Source organism: Nyctereutes procyonoides, unplaced genomic scaffold, assembly GCF_905146905.1.
Source record: "Nyctereutes procyonoides isolate TBG_1078 unplaced genomic scaffold, NYPRO_anot_genome, whole genome shotgun sequence".
Taxonomy (NCBI): domain Eukaryota; kingdom Metazoa; phylum Chordata; class Mammalia; order Carnivora; family Canidae; genus Nyctereutes; species Nyctereutes procyonoides.
In genome coordinates this window covers 4,000,507-4,017,254 of record NW_026575146.1, presented here as the reverse complement: position 1 = coordinate 4,017,254, position 16,748 = coordinate 4,000,507, and the positions used below count along the sequence as shown (strand labels likewise).

At 34.8% G+C, this 16,748-nt stretch overlaps 1 protein-coding gene across 1 annotated transcript in view; it reads right to left on the bottom strand.

Moving 5' to 3' along the window:
* The window catches only part of ADGB (androglobin), a 157,608-nt gene that overhangs the window by 107,624 nt on the left and 33,236 nt on the right, over positions 1-16,748 (bottom strand). The window contains exons 5-7 of the mRNA XM_055311188.1: positions 15,399-15,608; positions 4,836-4,975; positions 2,095-2,181 (exon numbers count right to left, since the gene is read on the bottom strand). Of these exons, the coding sequence (XP_055167163.1) occupies positions 2,095-2,181; positions 4,836-4,975; positions 15,399-15,608 (437 nt within the window). The remainder of the gene's footprint in view (positions 1-2,094; positions 2,182-4,835; positions 4,976-15,398; positions 15,609-16,748) is intronic.

Here is a 16,748-nt window from a genome sequence, read left to right as displayed (position 1 = left end):
ACAGAAACATCCTACTCCTGAACATACCATGTGTCTCTGGAAATATCCTTCTCCTGCTTTCACTAGATGGCTCCTTCCTTCCTTCAAACAAAACCAGTCAACAATAAAGGCTCAGACCAAGTAGGAACAGGTCTACCTGATGAACCCCTACCTGACCCCTGCCTGCAACCTTGGCTGATAAAGATAGCTTCCATATTTCAACTTAAATGTTTCTTGACAATCATCTATACGCTATTTCATGACAGCCTTTACATTTAATATTGCATATGTATGCACAAATTAACTTTGTAATTTTAAAGTATAATTGTAATTTTAAATTATATGAATAATGTAAAACGTTCATAGGAAAAAACTCCACAAATCATGACATGCAGAGATCAAAATGTGTATTTTTTCCTTTTTAGTTGTATTTAGGAGAAAATTGAGAAATTTGAATGTTTGTATTAGTCTCACTTATTCATCTTTAGACTTTTCCCTATTTTCAAAGGTTGGTTACTATTACACATATACCTAGATAATATTAAATAATCTAGTGATAGTCACTAGAAAGGGAAAGAAACTTATAGTAATTATGTCTGTACCACCATACAGCAGCTACTTTTTCTATCACCTGCTCACTTATCTTCAGAACAACTATATAGAATTGGTTATTTTATCCCCATTGTACATATGAAGAAAAGGGGGCCTACCTAGAGAAGTTACATAATTTGAAAAATTCACATAGCTTGAAACTGGAAGTGTCAGAACATAAATCTAGCAATGGTGCTAACTCCAAAGCTCAAGCTTTCTCCCCTTATATCATTTTCATAAATTTCATAAGCAACCACAAATTCATGCAAATTGAACATCTAAAACTGCTCAAAATTTTTATTATTGATTTTAAGGTGGTCTCCTTATAATTATGAAAGTATATGAACACTTTTCCATTATCATCTATGATTTCAGTGTCTGATTCTGTCAAGAGACAATTCAGAATTTCTAATTGACTGATTTTCTAGTTGTGAATTATTTTGATCTATTTCTTTACCATTGCGTAATGGACTCACATCTCTGCTTTCTTTATTCATTATCACACAGGAAAATTTAAGGCAAGATTATAAGCATTCCATAAACTCTAGATAGAGATAAAAATTTAGAAAATTCCATACTTTTAAACCTCATTACATTTCTACTTCCCTCCATTAACATTGCCCATATTATGTCAAGAAATATTCTCTTCTCTTCGATACCAGGAAAGGATGTTCCATGACAAGACTGAAAAGGGTGTTATCTAGACCTTCTCCTACAATAAAAACATAAGATCAGCTCTCCCTTCAGGAAAGCAGTCCTTGGAGGAAGGGATCTCCCCTTCCATTTTTCTTCCCCTGCAGATATGTTCACTTGAACCAAGCAACAGCCAGTCTGTCCTGCTGAAAAGATGCTTCAGATGGTAGGATCCAAGTTGCTGGGGACTGAATTCAATCTCCTCTAACCTGAACCTTTTGGGAATGGTAGCTTCCTAAAATGATCAAAGATCAGAGATGATCCAAGTTGATAACTGTGCTATAGATTTGATCTTACAAAAACCAAACCAAAAGCTCTGGGCTTCGCTGTCCTCATTTGTAATGACACATACCCAGCTGATGAGATCACATGAATGATTAAAGGATATTTTCAGGACTGTGTTTTTTAATTAGAAATGATACATTAAAGTGTCTAATGCCTAATAGGTGTTTCATTATTATTATTTCCTAGTATGTGTAGTTAATTAAAAGTTGCCTTTATGTTTCTGTAGCAACTGTGTAAGTATAAAGGGATGCATGTAAATATTTTACCATAATAAAAAATTAACATTGTTTTAATATTTGTAATTCAGATATTTAAAGATTAAATGCATAGTCTTTTTAAGAAAACAGAATTTATTCTGAAATTCTCCAGAAATTATATATAATACTATAAAATATTATTTTCACAAACATTCTGTAGTATGTGTCATTTCTTGACATTTTCTTAAAGACTAAGAATATCTTAGTTAAAGATTAAGAATATCTTAGTTAAGCAAACATTACTGAAGACAAAGGGAAAAAATATGAAAAACTTAACAGTAAAACTTACTGGAGAGAAATCACTTCTGGTAACCATCCTGTAAGTGCATGGATAACAGTGAACTCCCCTAGTTCTCTCCTCTCTGCTACATGGATGCTAAAAAAGCAAACAAAATTATAGTTACTAACATTTGAAAAGAAACACAGAGAGGTATAAGGACTAAGAATCTTTAATAAACAGTGATATGATGATAAAAAATGTAACATTGGTTATTACATATTAAAATATAAGAAAATACTATTCCAACAAAACAGATTTGTTTTGTCAAAGCACTTAAGGAGATTCAAAGATAGAATTTCATATTTATTTTAAAAATATGCTATAGGGATGCCTGGGTGGCTCAGTGATTAGGCAGCTGCCTTCGGCTCAGGTCGTGATCCTGGGATCCAGGATTGAGTACCACATAGGGCTCCTGTGAAGAGCCTGCTTCCCCTCTGCCTATGTTTCTGCCTCTCTCTGTCTCTCTCATGAGTAAATAATTTAAAAAATATATGCTATAAGCCTTATTTTTAAGAGATACAAATTAATAATCATGTCATATACACAAAACATTCACAAATATATTATAAAATATATGAATTTAGATGATATATATTTTTATATTCAATATATTAACATGGTCTTTAAAAAATAAAACAGTGTCTTTTATCTTTCTGATATCAGTTATTTTAAGATGCCTTTGAGGCTCTATATTAAATCAGTCTCATACCTGGCAAGTCAAGATAGGCATCAGATAGCCCTAAATAAATTCTTAGATAATTTCAGAGAGACTAGAAACATCTGTTCTATCCTATACAAAAGAGTAGATATGCCACCATAGCCTAAGGTCAAATAAAATTGTGAATGACCAAATATCACTCTTTCCATTTGAGTCCTCCTGTTTTCTGAAGTGATTAATCTATTTACATATAAATGTGCTCATTCTGGCCAGGGGTCACAACTTCAGTCCATCATGTAGCAATAGTGGTGATTGGTGGTATTGACCATACATGTGCTTTTTCAGAAAGAAATCTTATTACCATTGTCACATGTTTTATAATTTATTAATTTGCATAGGTTCGTTGTTTATAGATTATGAATTTTGATATGTCTATATATATATCAGAGATAACAAAAATCTCTTGGGGCATTTCACAGTCTAGTCTAAACTCCTCTGTGGAAAATCATATTTAGGAACAACTATGCAAACCTCATAAAGATAATATTCTGTCCTTTTCATAGCTCACAATGATATTGACATAATTATTACATGTTAATTTTTTTAATGTAGAAAGCTAAAACTCATATGAAAATAATTACTATGGACTATAAAATCTGTGAAAAATAAATACACAGACAGATGCAAATTGTACAACACAATACAGGTGTCCACTAGAAAGCTTCAGAAATGTCTTACATTTAGTGTGGTCCTTTATTTTCATGCTGGATTTATGTTTTTTTTTTTAATAAAAATAATTCTATTTCTTAGGTTGCTATAAAATTCTATGCAACTATCTCTTTAAGAAAGACACAATGCCACTCCAACTTTCCAGGTCACATGTTTAATACTTCACTGATGTTAATTCAGCTCTAATTCTCAAAACTTCAAGTTAGGTCTGAGAATTAGGAACATGAGAAACATTATGTTCTTTCAAAACAAACATACCTGTCACCAGTGTGAATACTTAGTACAATTCAGCTACCTAAAAGATCTGGGCTGAATTCTTTAAAAAATCATTGAAATTAAGAGCTGTGAACTAGGTGAAACAAATTCCAAACAGAGAATCAAGAATTGATGATAGAAAACAGAGATGACAAGGATGGCAGTATGAGTGGCTGGTTTTGTTGTGTAGCCTTCGGAAAAAAAAAAAAAAGGAAAATCCATGAAAACCTGAGCAGGCTACTAATGGACAAGGCTCTGTTTACTGAAGGGGAGAAGGCTGAGCTTTGAGCAAAGTAGTCTCTGTTAGAGCATGTGGGTGTTCAGTTGAGAATGAGATGCTCCCACACCCTGCAGGAGGGCAAAAGTCATCAAATGCAAGCTGGATGTGAAAATTCTCCCAGTCAGCAATGATACAAAGTTGCCATGCTTTGGCAAGTTAAGCATCTAAGCTATTTTTGCATGGTTAGGGTGGGGATGGATTGACCTAGGGTCTCTAAGATGGAAGCCAAGAGAATAATAAGCATGGCAGACATGGCCTCTATGTTGGTGCACAAGACCTGCAGGAATGGAAGACACAAGCAAATTTCACAAGAGCATTGAAGCAAATATGAGTAGTTTTCATCACAAATGCATTAAAAGGGACCAATGTTACATGAGGAGCAAAACCTCAGAAGAGTTCAGGTTTTCAATATTAGTAAATTTTTGCTGCATATGCAGAACCTAAACCTTGAACTGGATTCTGGGATGTATTATTCAGTATTTAGATGAACCAATATTATCTCCTACAAAACAACTTCTTTCTCACATTAAGCTGAAACATTATTTTTCATGATTACTTGCCATTCATCATAAGAAAGCATTGGATATAGAATAATTTTTGAGTATTGTCTCTTGAGAGAATTTTGTCTTTTTGCTGGCTAACCCAATATTTCAAATTAGTGGTTTTGGCATATTCATTTTTATATTAGAATATTCACGTTGTTTGGAAAGAAAGCTCTTTTAAATTGATTTTTTTAAAAAATAAAGCTATGTAATATAGCTGTATAGTTGTTTGCTGTTTGTCTTTTTGTTTTTATACAAGTGAGTGATCATTCTTCCTTCTACATACTCAACATTTGCCAGCTTAATGATAGCTTTACACAAAAGCATTGGCCAGAGTTCAGATTCATAGGTTGTGGCTGGAAGCAATAGATTGTTATCTTCATCAAAAGGCAGAAAATCATCAATAGTTATCTTTCTCCAGCAACCCTAAACATAAGAAAAAAAGAATATGTCAGTGATTTACATTCTTTTTTCTCATCCATTATTGTACACCACTGATGTTACTCTTTACTGCTTTTTAAATTTTACTTTATCTTCTTACATCTAAAGCCTGGCATACTGGTTTTTAGTTCTACTGCAGCTGAGAATTTTTGTTGACCATTTTATTTAATATCAGCACATCCCTAACTATATCAATAGCATCACTATTTATGTGTTCTTGCAAACACATTCTTGGGTGCCCCATCTGCATAATGCAGTAATGTGTTATTGTTAGTGTTTCAAATAGCAGAACCAAAACATTATACTGCCATGGATAATTTTGGCTGTAATTAATAACTCCATATAGTCATAACACAAATTCTCCAAATATAAGTAATTATTTATCCTGCTAGACTAAGTGATATTAAACTTCCAATTACCAGATTCATTCTACTCCTAATTAAAGATCTAATTTTGATCTGATGAAGTTAATACTTTATTTAATAAAATCATTATATATTTACCTGTATACATATTACTTCACAATTAAAAGTTTAAAAAGACAAATGATAATATTAATAATTATGTCAAAAACTATATATTTTTTAATTTTGGTTTTACAAAATTTTATCATAGATTTATTCTTTTGAGCAAGAAATATTTTCAGTAGTGATACAAACATTGTGAACCTAAAGACCTGCAACAACACATGGCCTAAACCATTGAATTGCAAAGAATCTAGTGAGGGAAGACATATATGCAAACAATATGAAATATAATGTGTTCAAAGTGCTCTAGGACCAGAAAAGAAAGTGTGACAAATATTGCTGGTGGAAAGCTTCACAAGAAGGTAACATCTGAACTACAGATTCAAAAAACAGTCTACAGTTCCCAAGTAGATGGGAACAATAGGGTGAAACATGGTTTCTTTGTATGGCATGTATAACTGTGAGTTGATATGCCTTCTTTCCTGGTTGCAGTGTCTTTCTTTCTTCCCTAAGAGATGATATAGGGCAAGACAGGGTTGAAGCACAGGTGTTTGGCCACTCTCTCTTCTAATTTCAAATGATATGACCCAAAGGAATACACAGTGAAATAAGTCAGACACAAAAGGACAAACATTGTATAATTCTACCTATATGACATATATGGAAAAAAGTGAACTTACAGAGACAAAAGGCATAATAGAGGTTACCAGGAGCTGAGAGAAGAGGGGATTGAGAAATTATTGTTTAATAGGTTTAACAGGTACAGTTTGTGTTTGGGATGATGAAAAAGTTGTAGAAAGAGATAGTGGTGATGGCTGTACAACATTGTAAAATATTTAATGCCTTTGAATTGTACATTTATAGTGGTCAAATGCTAAATATTACATTATGCATATTTTACCACAATAAAAAAGTGATAATAGCAGTACCCTTTCTTTATTTTAATTTTCAAAAACATTTTTTGAAGGAACCAACTGGATCCCTATGAAGGAAAAGTTTTAAGCTGCTATAAGAACTTAAGTTAAACCAGTTCAATGAATATCATCTGCTTCCAGCTGATCAATAACATATTTCAATTGAGAATGCTTTGGGAAAAAAAAGAGAATGCTTTGATTACTAATTACCATTGAACTATAAGTCTGCATAGATGAATTGCATGGCATATGATTGCATCTCAAAAGCGCTATTGTGAAAAATACAAAGGGATAAGTGTTCAGTATTACATATCTAAAACATAATTTAACAGGACAGAGTAACATTCTCAGGACTTTTTTATTCTTTAATATTAGTATATTGGTTGGGGTGCTTCCTTAAAGCTTATGAAGAAATTAAATATTATATATATAGGGGCACCTGGTTGACTCATTTGGTTAAGGGTCTGCCTTCAGCTCAGGTCATGACTGCCAGGTCCTGGGATAGAGTCTGATTCAGGCTTCCTGCTCAGTGGGGAGTCTGTTTCTCCCTCTCCCTCTGACCTTCCCTGACTCATGTGTGTGCTCCTTCTCTTTATCTCTCAAATAAATAATATCTTTAAAATATATGTATAACATAAATATTATATATATATGAGATGCCATCATAGAACACTGAGTTTATTTGAGACCTTATCATAGAACACTGAAACATTTTTATACTTTTTTTTAACTGCATGTAAATGATGTACATCGGGCAGTTTCTACTGACTTTACTGTGTTAACACGACATAATTTTAAATGACTAATTACTTAGCATGCTTATGAAAAAGGACACCTCTATTATTAAAATAAATATAAATTACCAAGTTACTCTAGAATATAGTCATGTTCAAACTTTAATATCTTCCACACCTGAATTCTAGATCAAGATAACTAAATGGCTACACAAATTTATATCCTCTCCCTCCCAAGACCATGCTGAAGGGATAATAAAAAATGTTTTTTTAAGTAACAGCATCAATCACAATTACAAAGGATCAAGGACAGTGATTTGAGCAAATACATAAACGAGCATAATTATGTAGACAGAACCCTGACTGTACTTCCACCATTTCCGCAGTAACAGGTGGTGCCCCTCCCATATGGGCCTGAAGGTGGAACTCTGACTTCTGTGACTTCCTGAAGTAAACAAGGCAGTTTCCCTCCCCAGGGGAGTCAGTGGGCAGAATTATGACCTCTATCTTTCTCCTGCAGTAAAGAGGAAGTGCTTTCTGCATTAGAAACTGTAAAATTTGTAGAAACTGTTGGAGGAACTCTGATTTCTACACTCTACCCAGGCAGGAATGAAGCAGTATACCACCTCCTCCCCTGTTGGTGCTCAGGATACTGCAGGATGGAGTCTTATCATCTGGATAACAAACAAGAGTGGCAGAGAGAAGTAGCAAGCACAGGCTTTATAAACTAAATTAACATTTGAAACACAGCCCACAGAAATGAGCCAGGATGTGTACTCTGAATCTAAACAGGTTGACTACGTGCTAAAATAAAAAATTTAATTAGAAACTAGTCATAAAATAGAACACTAAAAATGTCCAGGAAACTGTTCAAAATTACTCATCATGCAAAAACCAGGAAAATCTAAATTCCAATGAGAAAATACAATCAACATACTGCAATGCCAAAAGGACAGGGAATGTGGAATTTTTAGTTAAGAAATTTAAAGCTGATGTCATAGAAATGCTCCAGGAAGTAATTATGACTACTCTTGAAACAAATAAAAAATAGAATATCTCAGCAAAGAAATAAAAAATGTAAAAGAGGAAATAACCAGAAATTTTGAACTTAAACAAACAAACCTTCATAGGGAAAGAACAATAGCAGGATATAAATGGCAAAGAAATTAGAGAACTGAAAGTTTTTTTAATAGAAATTATGAGCAACAAGGAAAAATAGATTTTTAAAAATGATATGAACCTCAAAGATCTGTGAGACAATGAAAGAAGATATAACATGCATGTCATTGGGGTCCCCAAAAATGAGGAAAAAAGAATGTGGAGCTGAAAATATATTTAAATGAATAATGGCTGAAAACTTTCCAAATTTGTCATAAGATATGACTACAGTTTCAAGGAAGCTCAGAACATCCCAAAGAGGATAATCTCAAAGAAATCTATACCCAGACACATGAAATTCAAACTTCTGAAAACTCAGGACAAAGAAAAATGCCTTAAAATTCAGCTAGTGAGAAAAAGAACACCAGATTGCTCTTCAGAAACCACAGAAGCCAGAAGGATCCAACTAGTTGTCAATGCTGAGAAAAAGGCCTGCCAACCCACAACACTATATCAAGTGTTATGAAATAAAACATTTTTAGACAAGGAAATGGTTGGGTGGCTCATTCAGTTAAGCATCTGACTCTTGGTTTCAGCTCAGGTCTGATCTGAGGGTTGTGAGATTGAGCCCCATGTCATGCTCTGTGCTCAGCATGGAGTCTGCTTGAGTTCCTCCCTCCTTCTTCCACAGCCTTTGTCCCCTGCACTCTTTCTCACTGAAATAAATAAGTTAAAGAAAAAAGACATTTTTGGACAAAATAGTTAAGATAATTTATCACCAAGAGACCAGTCCCAAAAAAGATGGTGAAAGGAAATAAAAAAAAAAAAGAAATGTAATAAATCTTAGGACATCAAGAATGAAGAAAGAGCAAAGAAAAATATAAACACATGTATGACTAAATACAATAAAGTATTCTTCGGCTCTTGAGCTTTAAAAATCACATTTCACATTTAAAAGCAACATTTATGAGCAGGTTCTGAATATGTATAAAGAAAATATCTAGATAGCTATGCTATAAAGAAAGGGAAAGAAAGGGCCTCAAATCATGGAAGAGTGTCTATATTCCAATTTAAGTGGAAAATGCTATTACTGGTTTATGATAAGCTAAGCATGTATATTTTAATCCCTAGTGCAACCTCTAGAAAAAAAAAGACCTCTACTCTGAAAATTATAAAACATTGATGAAAGAAATTGAGGATGACTCAAACAAGTGGAAAGATATTCCAGGCTCGTGGATTAGAAGAATTAATTTTGTTAAAATGTCCATGCTACTCATGGCAATCTACAGATTCAACGCAACCCCTATCAAAATACCAACAATGCTTTTCACAGAACTAGAATAAATAATAGTAAAATTTGTATGGAACCACAAAAGACCCCAAATAGCAAATGCAATCTTAAGAAAGAACAACAGGGCAGCCCGGTTGGCTCAGTGGTTTAGCGCTGCCTTCAGCCCAGGGTGTGATCCTAGGGTGCTGGGATCGAGTCCCACGTCGGGCTCTCTGCATGGAGCCTGCTTCTCCCTCTGCCTGTGTCTCTGCCTCTCTCTGTGTCTCTCATGAATAAATAAGTAAAATCTTAGAAAGAAAGAAAGAAAGAAAGAAAGAAAGAAAGAAAGAAAGAAAGAAAGAGAAAGAAAGAATAACAAAGCTGGAGGTATCACAATCCCAGATTTCAGTAGACTACAATCTATGGAAGTCAAAACAGTATGGCACTGGCACAAAAATAGACACATAGATCAATGAAGTGGAATAGAAAGCCCAGAAGTAAACCCATGCTTATATAATCAGTTAACCTATGAGAAAAGAGGAGGCAAAACTATATAATGGGGAAAGGATAGTGTCTTAAATAAATAGTGTTGGGAAAACTGGACAGTTACATGTGAAAGAATGACATAGGATGGCTTTCTTACATCATACACACAAAAAAATTCTAAATGGATGAAAGGCCTCAAAATGGATTAAATGTGAGACTTGAATTTATAAAACTCTCAGAGGAAAATATAGGCAGAAATTTTTTTTTACTTCAGCTATAGAAACATTTTCTGGATATATCTCCCAAGGTAAGGGAAACAAAAGCAAAAACAAACTATGGGACTATACCAAAATGAAAAGCTTTCTACAGCAGACAAAACTATTAAAAAAAGGCAACATACTGAATGAGAGAAGATAATTACAAATGATATATACAATAAGGAGTTAATATCCAAAATATACAAAGAATTTATAAAAGTCAATAACAAAAAAACAAATATTCCAATAGAAAATTTGACAGGGACTCTAAATAGATATTTTTCCAAAGAAGACATACAGGTCAACAGACATAGAAAAAGATGCTCAACATCACTAATCACCAGGAAAATGCAAACCAAGACCACAATGAGATATCACTTTACATGTGAAAGAATACCTAGGATAAAAAAGACAAGAAATAAGATGTGTTGGAGAGGAGAAAAAGAAACCCTTGTGCACTGTTGGTGGGAATGTAAATTGGTGCTGCCTCTGTGGAAAATAGTATGGAGGTTAAAAAATTAAAAATAGAAATGCAACATGATCCAGTAATACCACTACTAGAAAAACAAAGAAAACAAAAACACTAATTTGAAAAGATATATGCACCCCTATGTTTATTGCAGCATTATTTACAATAGACAAGATATGGAAGCAAACTATGTCCATCAATATATGAATAGATAAAGAAGACGTGGAATACACACACACACACACACACACACACACACACACACAGTGGAATATTACTCAGCCATAAAAAAGAATGAGATCTTGGCATTTGTGACAACATAGATAGACCTAGAGGATATTATGCTAAATGAAATAAGAAAGACAGATTCCATATGATCTCACTAATACATGGAATCTAAAAAACAAAACAAATAAACAAATAAATAGAGTAGAAAGAGACCCATAAATACAGAGGACAAACTGGTGGTTACCAGAGGGGAGGAAGTGGAAGGACGAGAAAAATGGGTGAAGGGGAGTGGGAGATACGGGCTTCTAGTTATGGAATGAATAAGTCATGTGGGTAGACAAAAATAGTACAGGGAATATAGTCAATGATATTGTAACAACATTTAAGGTGACAAATGGTAGCTACACTTGTGGTGAGCAGAGCATAATGTATAAACTTATTGAATTGCTGCTATCTTACATACCTGAAACTAATGTAACTTGTGTGTCATCTATACTTCAATAATCTTTTAAAAACCTGTAGATTGGACCAATATATGAATATAAGAAATGTACCTTTAAGCAAAATGCCTGAAGGAAGCATTTAGAGGACTATAGCTTCTTACATTTTTTTACATATACTAATGAATTTCCTAAGAGGATGGGGCATGGGATGCTCCAATCTCAGGACTCTAGAGAAAAATGAAGCAGGGACAGGTGAGAATAAACTGTCAGGGTTTCAGATATGGTGTAAAGGCCTCAAAATGAGTGTTTTTAACATTAAAACCAAAAGATACTCAGGTATTGTCTGTTGTGTTCTAAAACAAAAAAGTATTATCTAAGTACTCCATATGTAAGCAAATTATCATTCATATAACAAAAGAAAATAGACCTCAATATTTAAAATTACCCAAAATATACAGCATATATATATCCTATATAAATAAAATTCTAGATTGCATATTCCAGCTGAATTAAAAATGAATCAAAATAAAATACTCAAGAGAGGAGAAGGTGTAGCAGGATAATAAGCACTAAACCCTTTTTTTATAGAGAATAAAGGATACATAATTATAAATGTGTTCAAAGATAAATACCAATAAAAATGTTTATTCAAAAAGCATATATGCCAAGAAAATATTAAAGCAAAAGAATATTAGGTGGATCTTGTTCTAAAAAATCAAAACAAACTATAAATTCGTAACAATTAAGAAAAGGGTGCTTGGATTGCTAAGTTGGTTGAGGGTCAAACTCTTGATTTCTGCTCAGGTCATGATCCCACAGTTGTGGGACTGAGCCCCACATCAGGCTCTGCACTGGGTGTGGAGCCTGCTTGGGATTCTCTCTCTCTCTCTCTCTTCTCCTACCCCTCCTGTCCCATAATCCCCCTCTCTCTCCTAAAAAACAAAAAAGGACAAGAAAAATAGAAGAAAATAGAATCCAGAAAGAAACACAAGTCCATATTGTAATGTAATGTATGATCAAAGTGGTTTTTTAAATTAGGAGATAAACGGTAAACCATTCAATATATAATCCTGGGGCAATTAGCTGAGATTTCAAGTAAAAAATAAACCAGGTCTTGCAGTAGATAAACAAATCAAAGGACCAATTTTAAAAAATAGCTTAAAATAATAGATAAATAAGGGGAAATATTTTTATATTCTCGAGATAGTGATATATTACTTTATTAATTTCTAAAATGTATTTGAGAGAGAGTCCATGGGTAGGGAGGAGGGGCAGAGGGAGAAGAAGTGAAGCAGACTCCTCACTGAGTAGGGAGCCCCATGGGAGGGGGGTCTCTATGCCAGGACCCCAGGATTAGCACCTGAGCCAAAGGCAGATGCTTAACCGGCTGAGCCACCCAGGCCCCCAGTGATATCTTACTTTAAATAACATAAATATCCTACACTCAATAAAGAAAAATAATGACATAATTGACTACATCAAAATTACAAAACTCAATTTGGGTGGAAGATGTAAGGTTAAAAGAAATTTCAAAGCACTTCTTCTACACCCACATTATGTGATTATCTGCAACATATAAAAGAACACTTGCAACTGCAAGTGTTAACAAAACCTTAACCTGTTTTATAACTAGGCACAACATAGGCAATTCAAGAGGCGTATAAGGGATATACAGATTTGACGTGATACTGGAGGACTGTGCATCAGAACTTGGTAGGAATTAAGCAAGTTTGAGCAAAGGACACACAGCAAGGCCATATTGCAGGAGCAGTGGGACACAGCATTGCCACCATCTCTATATGTCCCTTCATCTTCACATCTTCACGTAAGAATAGTTGCTGGGCAGGAAGCACCCAGTGCATTGATCAGGTGCTTTTCCCCTGGTGCTAGTGAGAGGCAGAGAGAGGAAGGATCTGTTCCTTTGGCTTTCAGAGTGGAAGGCAGTAGCAATGGGAAAGAGGGAAGGAAGGAATAAATGAATGAAAGGACACTAATAGTGTTGAGAATGTACTCTTTGTCAGAACTTTCTCTAGATTCTTCTACATGGTTACCATATTTTATTTTCATCTGTATTCATTCCATGTCATATTTGGTGTCTATTATCTTGAGTGATGTGGTCCCTTTGCCTCTGTGTGCAATGGATCCTAAAGGGTCCGTGGACCAACGAGTAGATCTAGAAATGCTGAGAGCCAATCAAGCTTTTTTCTTTTTTTAGTATCACTGAGCAGGTATATGGTCTGGCACTTCAGCCATCAGCACCAACAAATTGCTCACAAAAATAATCCACATGTAACAAGTTGTATCTCAGTGCTCAACAGCTTAGTGGCAGCTCCCACAAGCCATTCCTCAGGTGAGACGAGTGAGCAACCAGAAGAAGTCACTGGACATCAGGCGCCTCTTCTCCCAAGGACTACCTTATCTAGACTCCTTAAATGGTTGGTTCAGAATGAAATTTCAAATTGTATTAAAATATTTTTTAAAATTCTGAATCCAGGTGGGTTTGGGCTTATAAGGAATCAGTACAAAGAGAAATCAATCACAGTTTCCTTGTAAAATGGAATGTAGTGTTAATAAATGTTGGCCTCTGTCCAAAAGGAAATTTGCAAAGAAGGAAGGATGTCAAGAAACAGAGAAAGTAACTAACAGGGTTGGTTTAATAGTCTACTGATGCTGCTTTGTAATTCTTAATAGTTTTGAACTCACTCCCATCTCAAGTGTAAGCAAATGTGTGGAAGGGGAGAATGGGAAGCAAATACCCAGGCATGTGAGCTCCTCATTCTTCCCTCATTTGCCTTCACTCTGTAATCTCTCAACCTTATCCACAGTGCATCCACCTTCTTAATACCCTATCCTCTCTCTCACCCCTTAGTGCACATTAAAACTTTGAACTCTTGTCTGACAAATCTGCCTTCTGATTGGTAAATACGGAAGATAAAGGCATTTAGGAAATCATTTTCTCTCCTCATAAAGTTTTGACTTTCAAAGTCTATTATCTTGCAGTGAACATCAAAACACCAAAAGTCCTATTTTAGAGATCAGAGGCTAATATTACCTTCTTTACTTTTACCTTTCTGTTGTAATGAGCCCATCAATTCCTAAGCATTGGCTTTTTAGTATTCCCCATCCCAGGAAAGGTGAATGGCTCTGGCTCACTGGGGGAAAAGTCATGCTCTTAGATATATAGAATGGAATGATTAACTTTTCAGACTCCCCCACATCCTCAAATGTTCAAAAGCATTCTTCTTTAGTGACCAAGATCAGCTTCATGGGTATACAACCTGTATAGTCACAAGGAACATCACACTAAGAAGGAGCCCATTTTTTTAAGTGTTGCTATCATCTAATAATTTTTTAACAAGGAGCCCTGCAAATAATATAGCTGTCCCTGCCTCTGAGTCTGGGCCTTTATTTTAGAAAGACCACTCCATCAACAAAAACTCAAAGGTGTTTCATAGTCGAGTGTTGCTAAACGTGGTGTGAGCATACTGTGCCTTATTAACTAGGGGATTTTTAATTCTCTATTTCTATTATTCCTTTTGCTCCCTTTCAGGCAGAAGCAAAAACTTTTTGTCAAGGTAAGATTTGTTAGCATGAGAAGAAATCTCAAGTTCAGGGCAAAGATTGGGTGGGACCAGGCCTCTCAGTAGCAGCAAATACCAGGAAAGAAAGAACAGACCATGCTCGAACACTCCCTCTGTTCAAGAGTTCATATCACATCACAGAGAGAGGAAGAAAGAAGAGAGCCCTGTTCATCACCTACCTCCCCAGCCCACCTGCCTGGGAGGACAAAGAATGCAGAGGACCACCCCTCCATGTTCCAAGAAACACCAATGTTAAAGAGCATGTGGGTGTCACAAGATAAACAACGATGTTTGTTATTGGTCCCAAATTACATATGTAGGGCACGTCTTCCAAGTAACTGCACAATTGATGTCCCGTATAAAATGCACAATCTTGTATTAGCCTAGGAAACAGCGTGTAAGACAAATATATGTCAATATGAAGGACACATTTTAATGCACATGAATGTGAACTTACTTACCATCCAGTAAAGTTTCACAACATACTTTCCATAGCTATTGAATAAAGGCACATGACCTTTCACAGCCTTGCACAGAGAGTAGATGTGTTCCCAGGGCTTCCAGGTAAGAAGAGGAGGTTCTGCTGCAGTCCCTTTAAAATAATTGTTCAAAGTAGCTCCATTGAAGATCTTCCACACTGCATAGATTTCGCTGATAATCCATCTCATCAGCTGGAGACAAAAGCCACTAATGTTAATCAAGTGTTTTCAGTTGTTGGTATGTAATCTAGGAGGGAAACCAGTCAAAAATCTACTTCCAATGGTAATATTAAATTCTGCACATAACATGCTCCATATTTTGATTTCTGACTTACAGAATAAAGTTGTATCTATTGCCTTTGTTGTCAGGAAATATAGTCACAGTACAAGTGAAAAAGACTTAACGCTAAATATACTCTTAGGGAAGAGCTGTTATCCAGAGTAAACGATCAGCAATTTGACATTGACCTCCTTTTGACATTGATTTTCATTTCAGCTTTGAGGGGGGTGGGGTGGGGCGGGGAGACTGCTTCTGAAAGTTGTCATAATTTTATTTTGTTATTAACTTTTTATAAATGATTAAGTTACTCATCTGTAAATGTTGAGAAGTTTGAGAAGAAAATTATCTCTTTTATGTTGATAGGATCAGCTCGACAATGAATGAGATATGAGAAAGAATTAAAATTGCACACACATTTAAATATTCCCTAAGTCTCATATTTCATATGCCAATCTGTAGGTACAGAAATGCTCTAAATAAAACTCCCACTTGCAGAGTTTTCAACAGGCAGCAAGGCACAGTGGGGAGCTGAGCTTCAGAGCAGAAACAGAGACCAGAATTTGGATCTTTCTTCATATCCTTCTGCTCTGGGGCATGTCATTTCACTGTCTCTAAATTGCAGTTTATGTAATGCAGTCTGTAAAATGCAGATTATACTATCTATTTTTCAGCATTTTATAGGTAATAGAAATAACGTATTAAAAATCTCTGCATCACAGTGGGTGTTAAGTAAGATATTACCCTTAGTAGTATCGGATTTTCTGAAATAATCATCTCATGTTTAATTGCCTGGTTGATAAGAAGATTAAATACTTGAGACTAACCTTATAAGATTCATGTTTTCCTTAATTTACATTATCTAGGACATTTCTTCAAGTTTAGTTTAGTTGAAAAAGGTAAATCAAATATCTTCTTGTATGTATATCTGGGAATTTTGCTATTGAATATTTTATACTTCCTTAAAAAATGAAAAGCTAAAGTCTAGGCATGCTTTGGATCATAAGATGAGCATATTTTAGCCTAAAATATAAAGTATAAAACAATTTAGATAT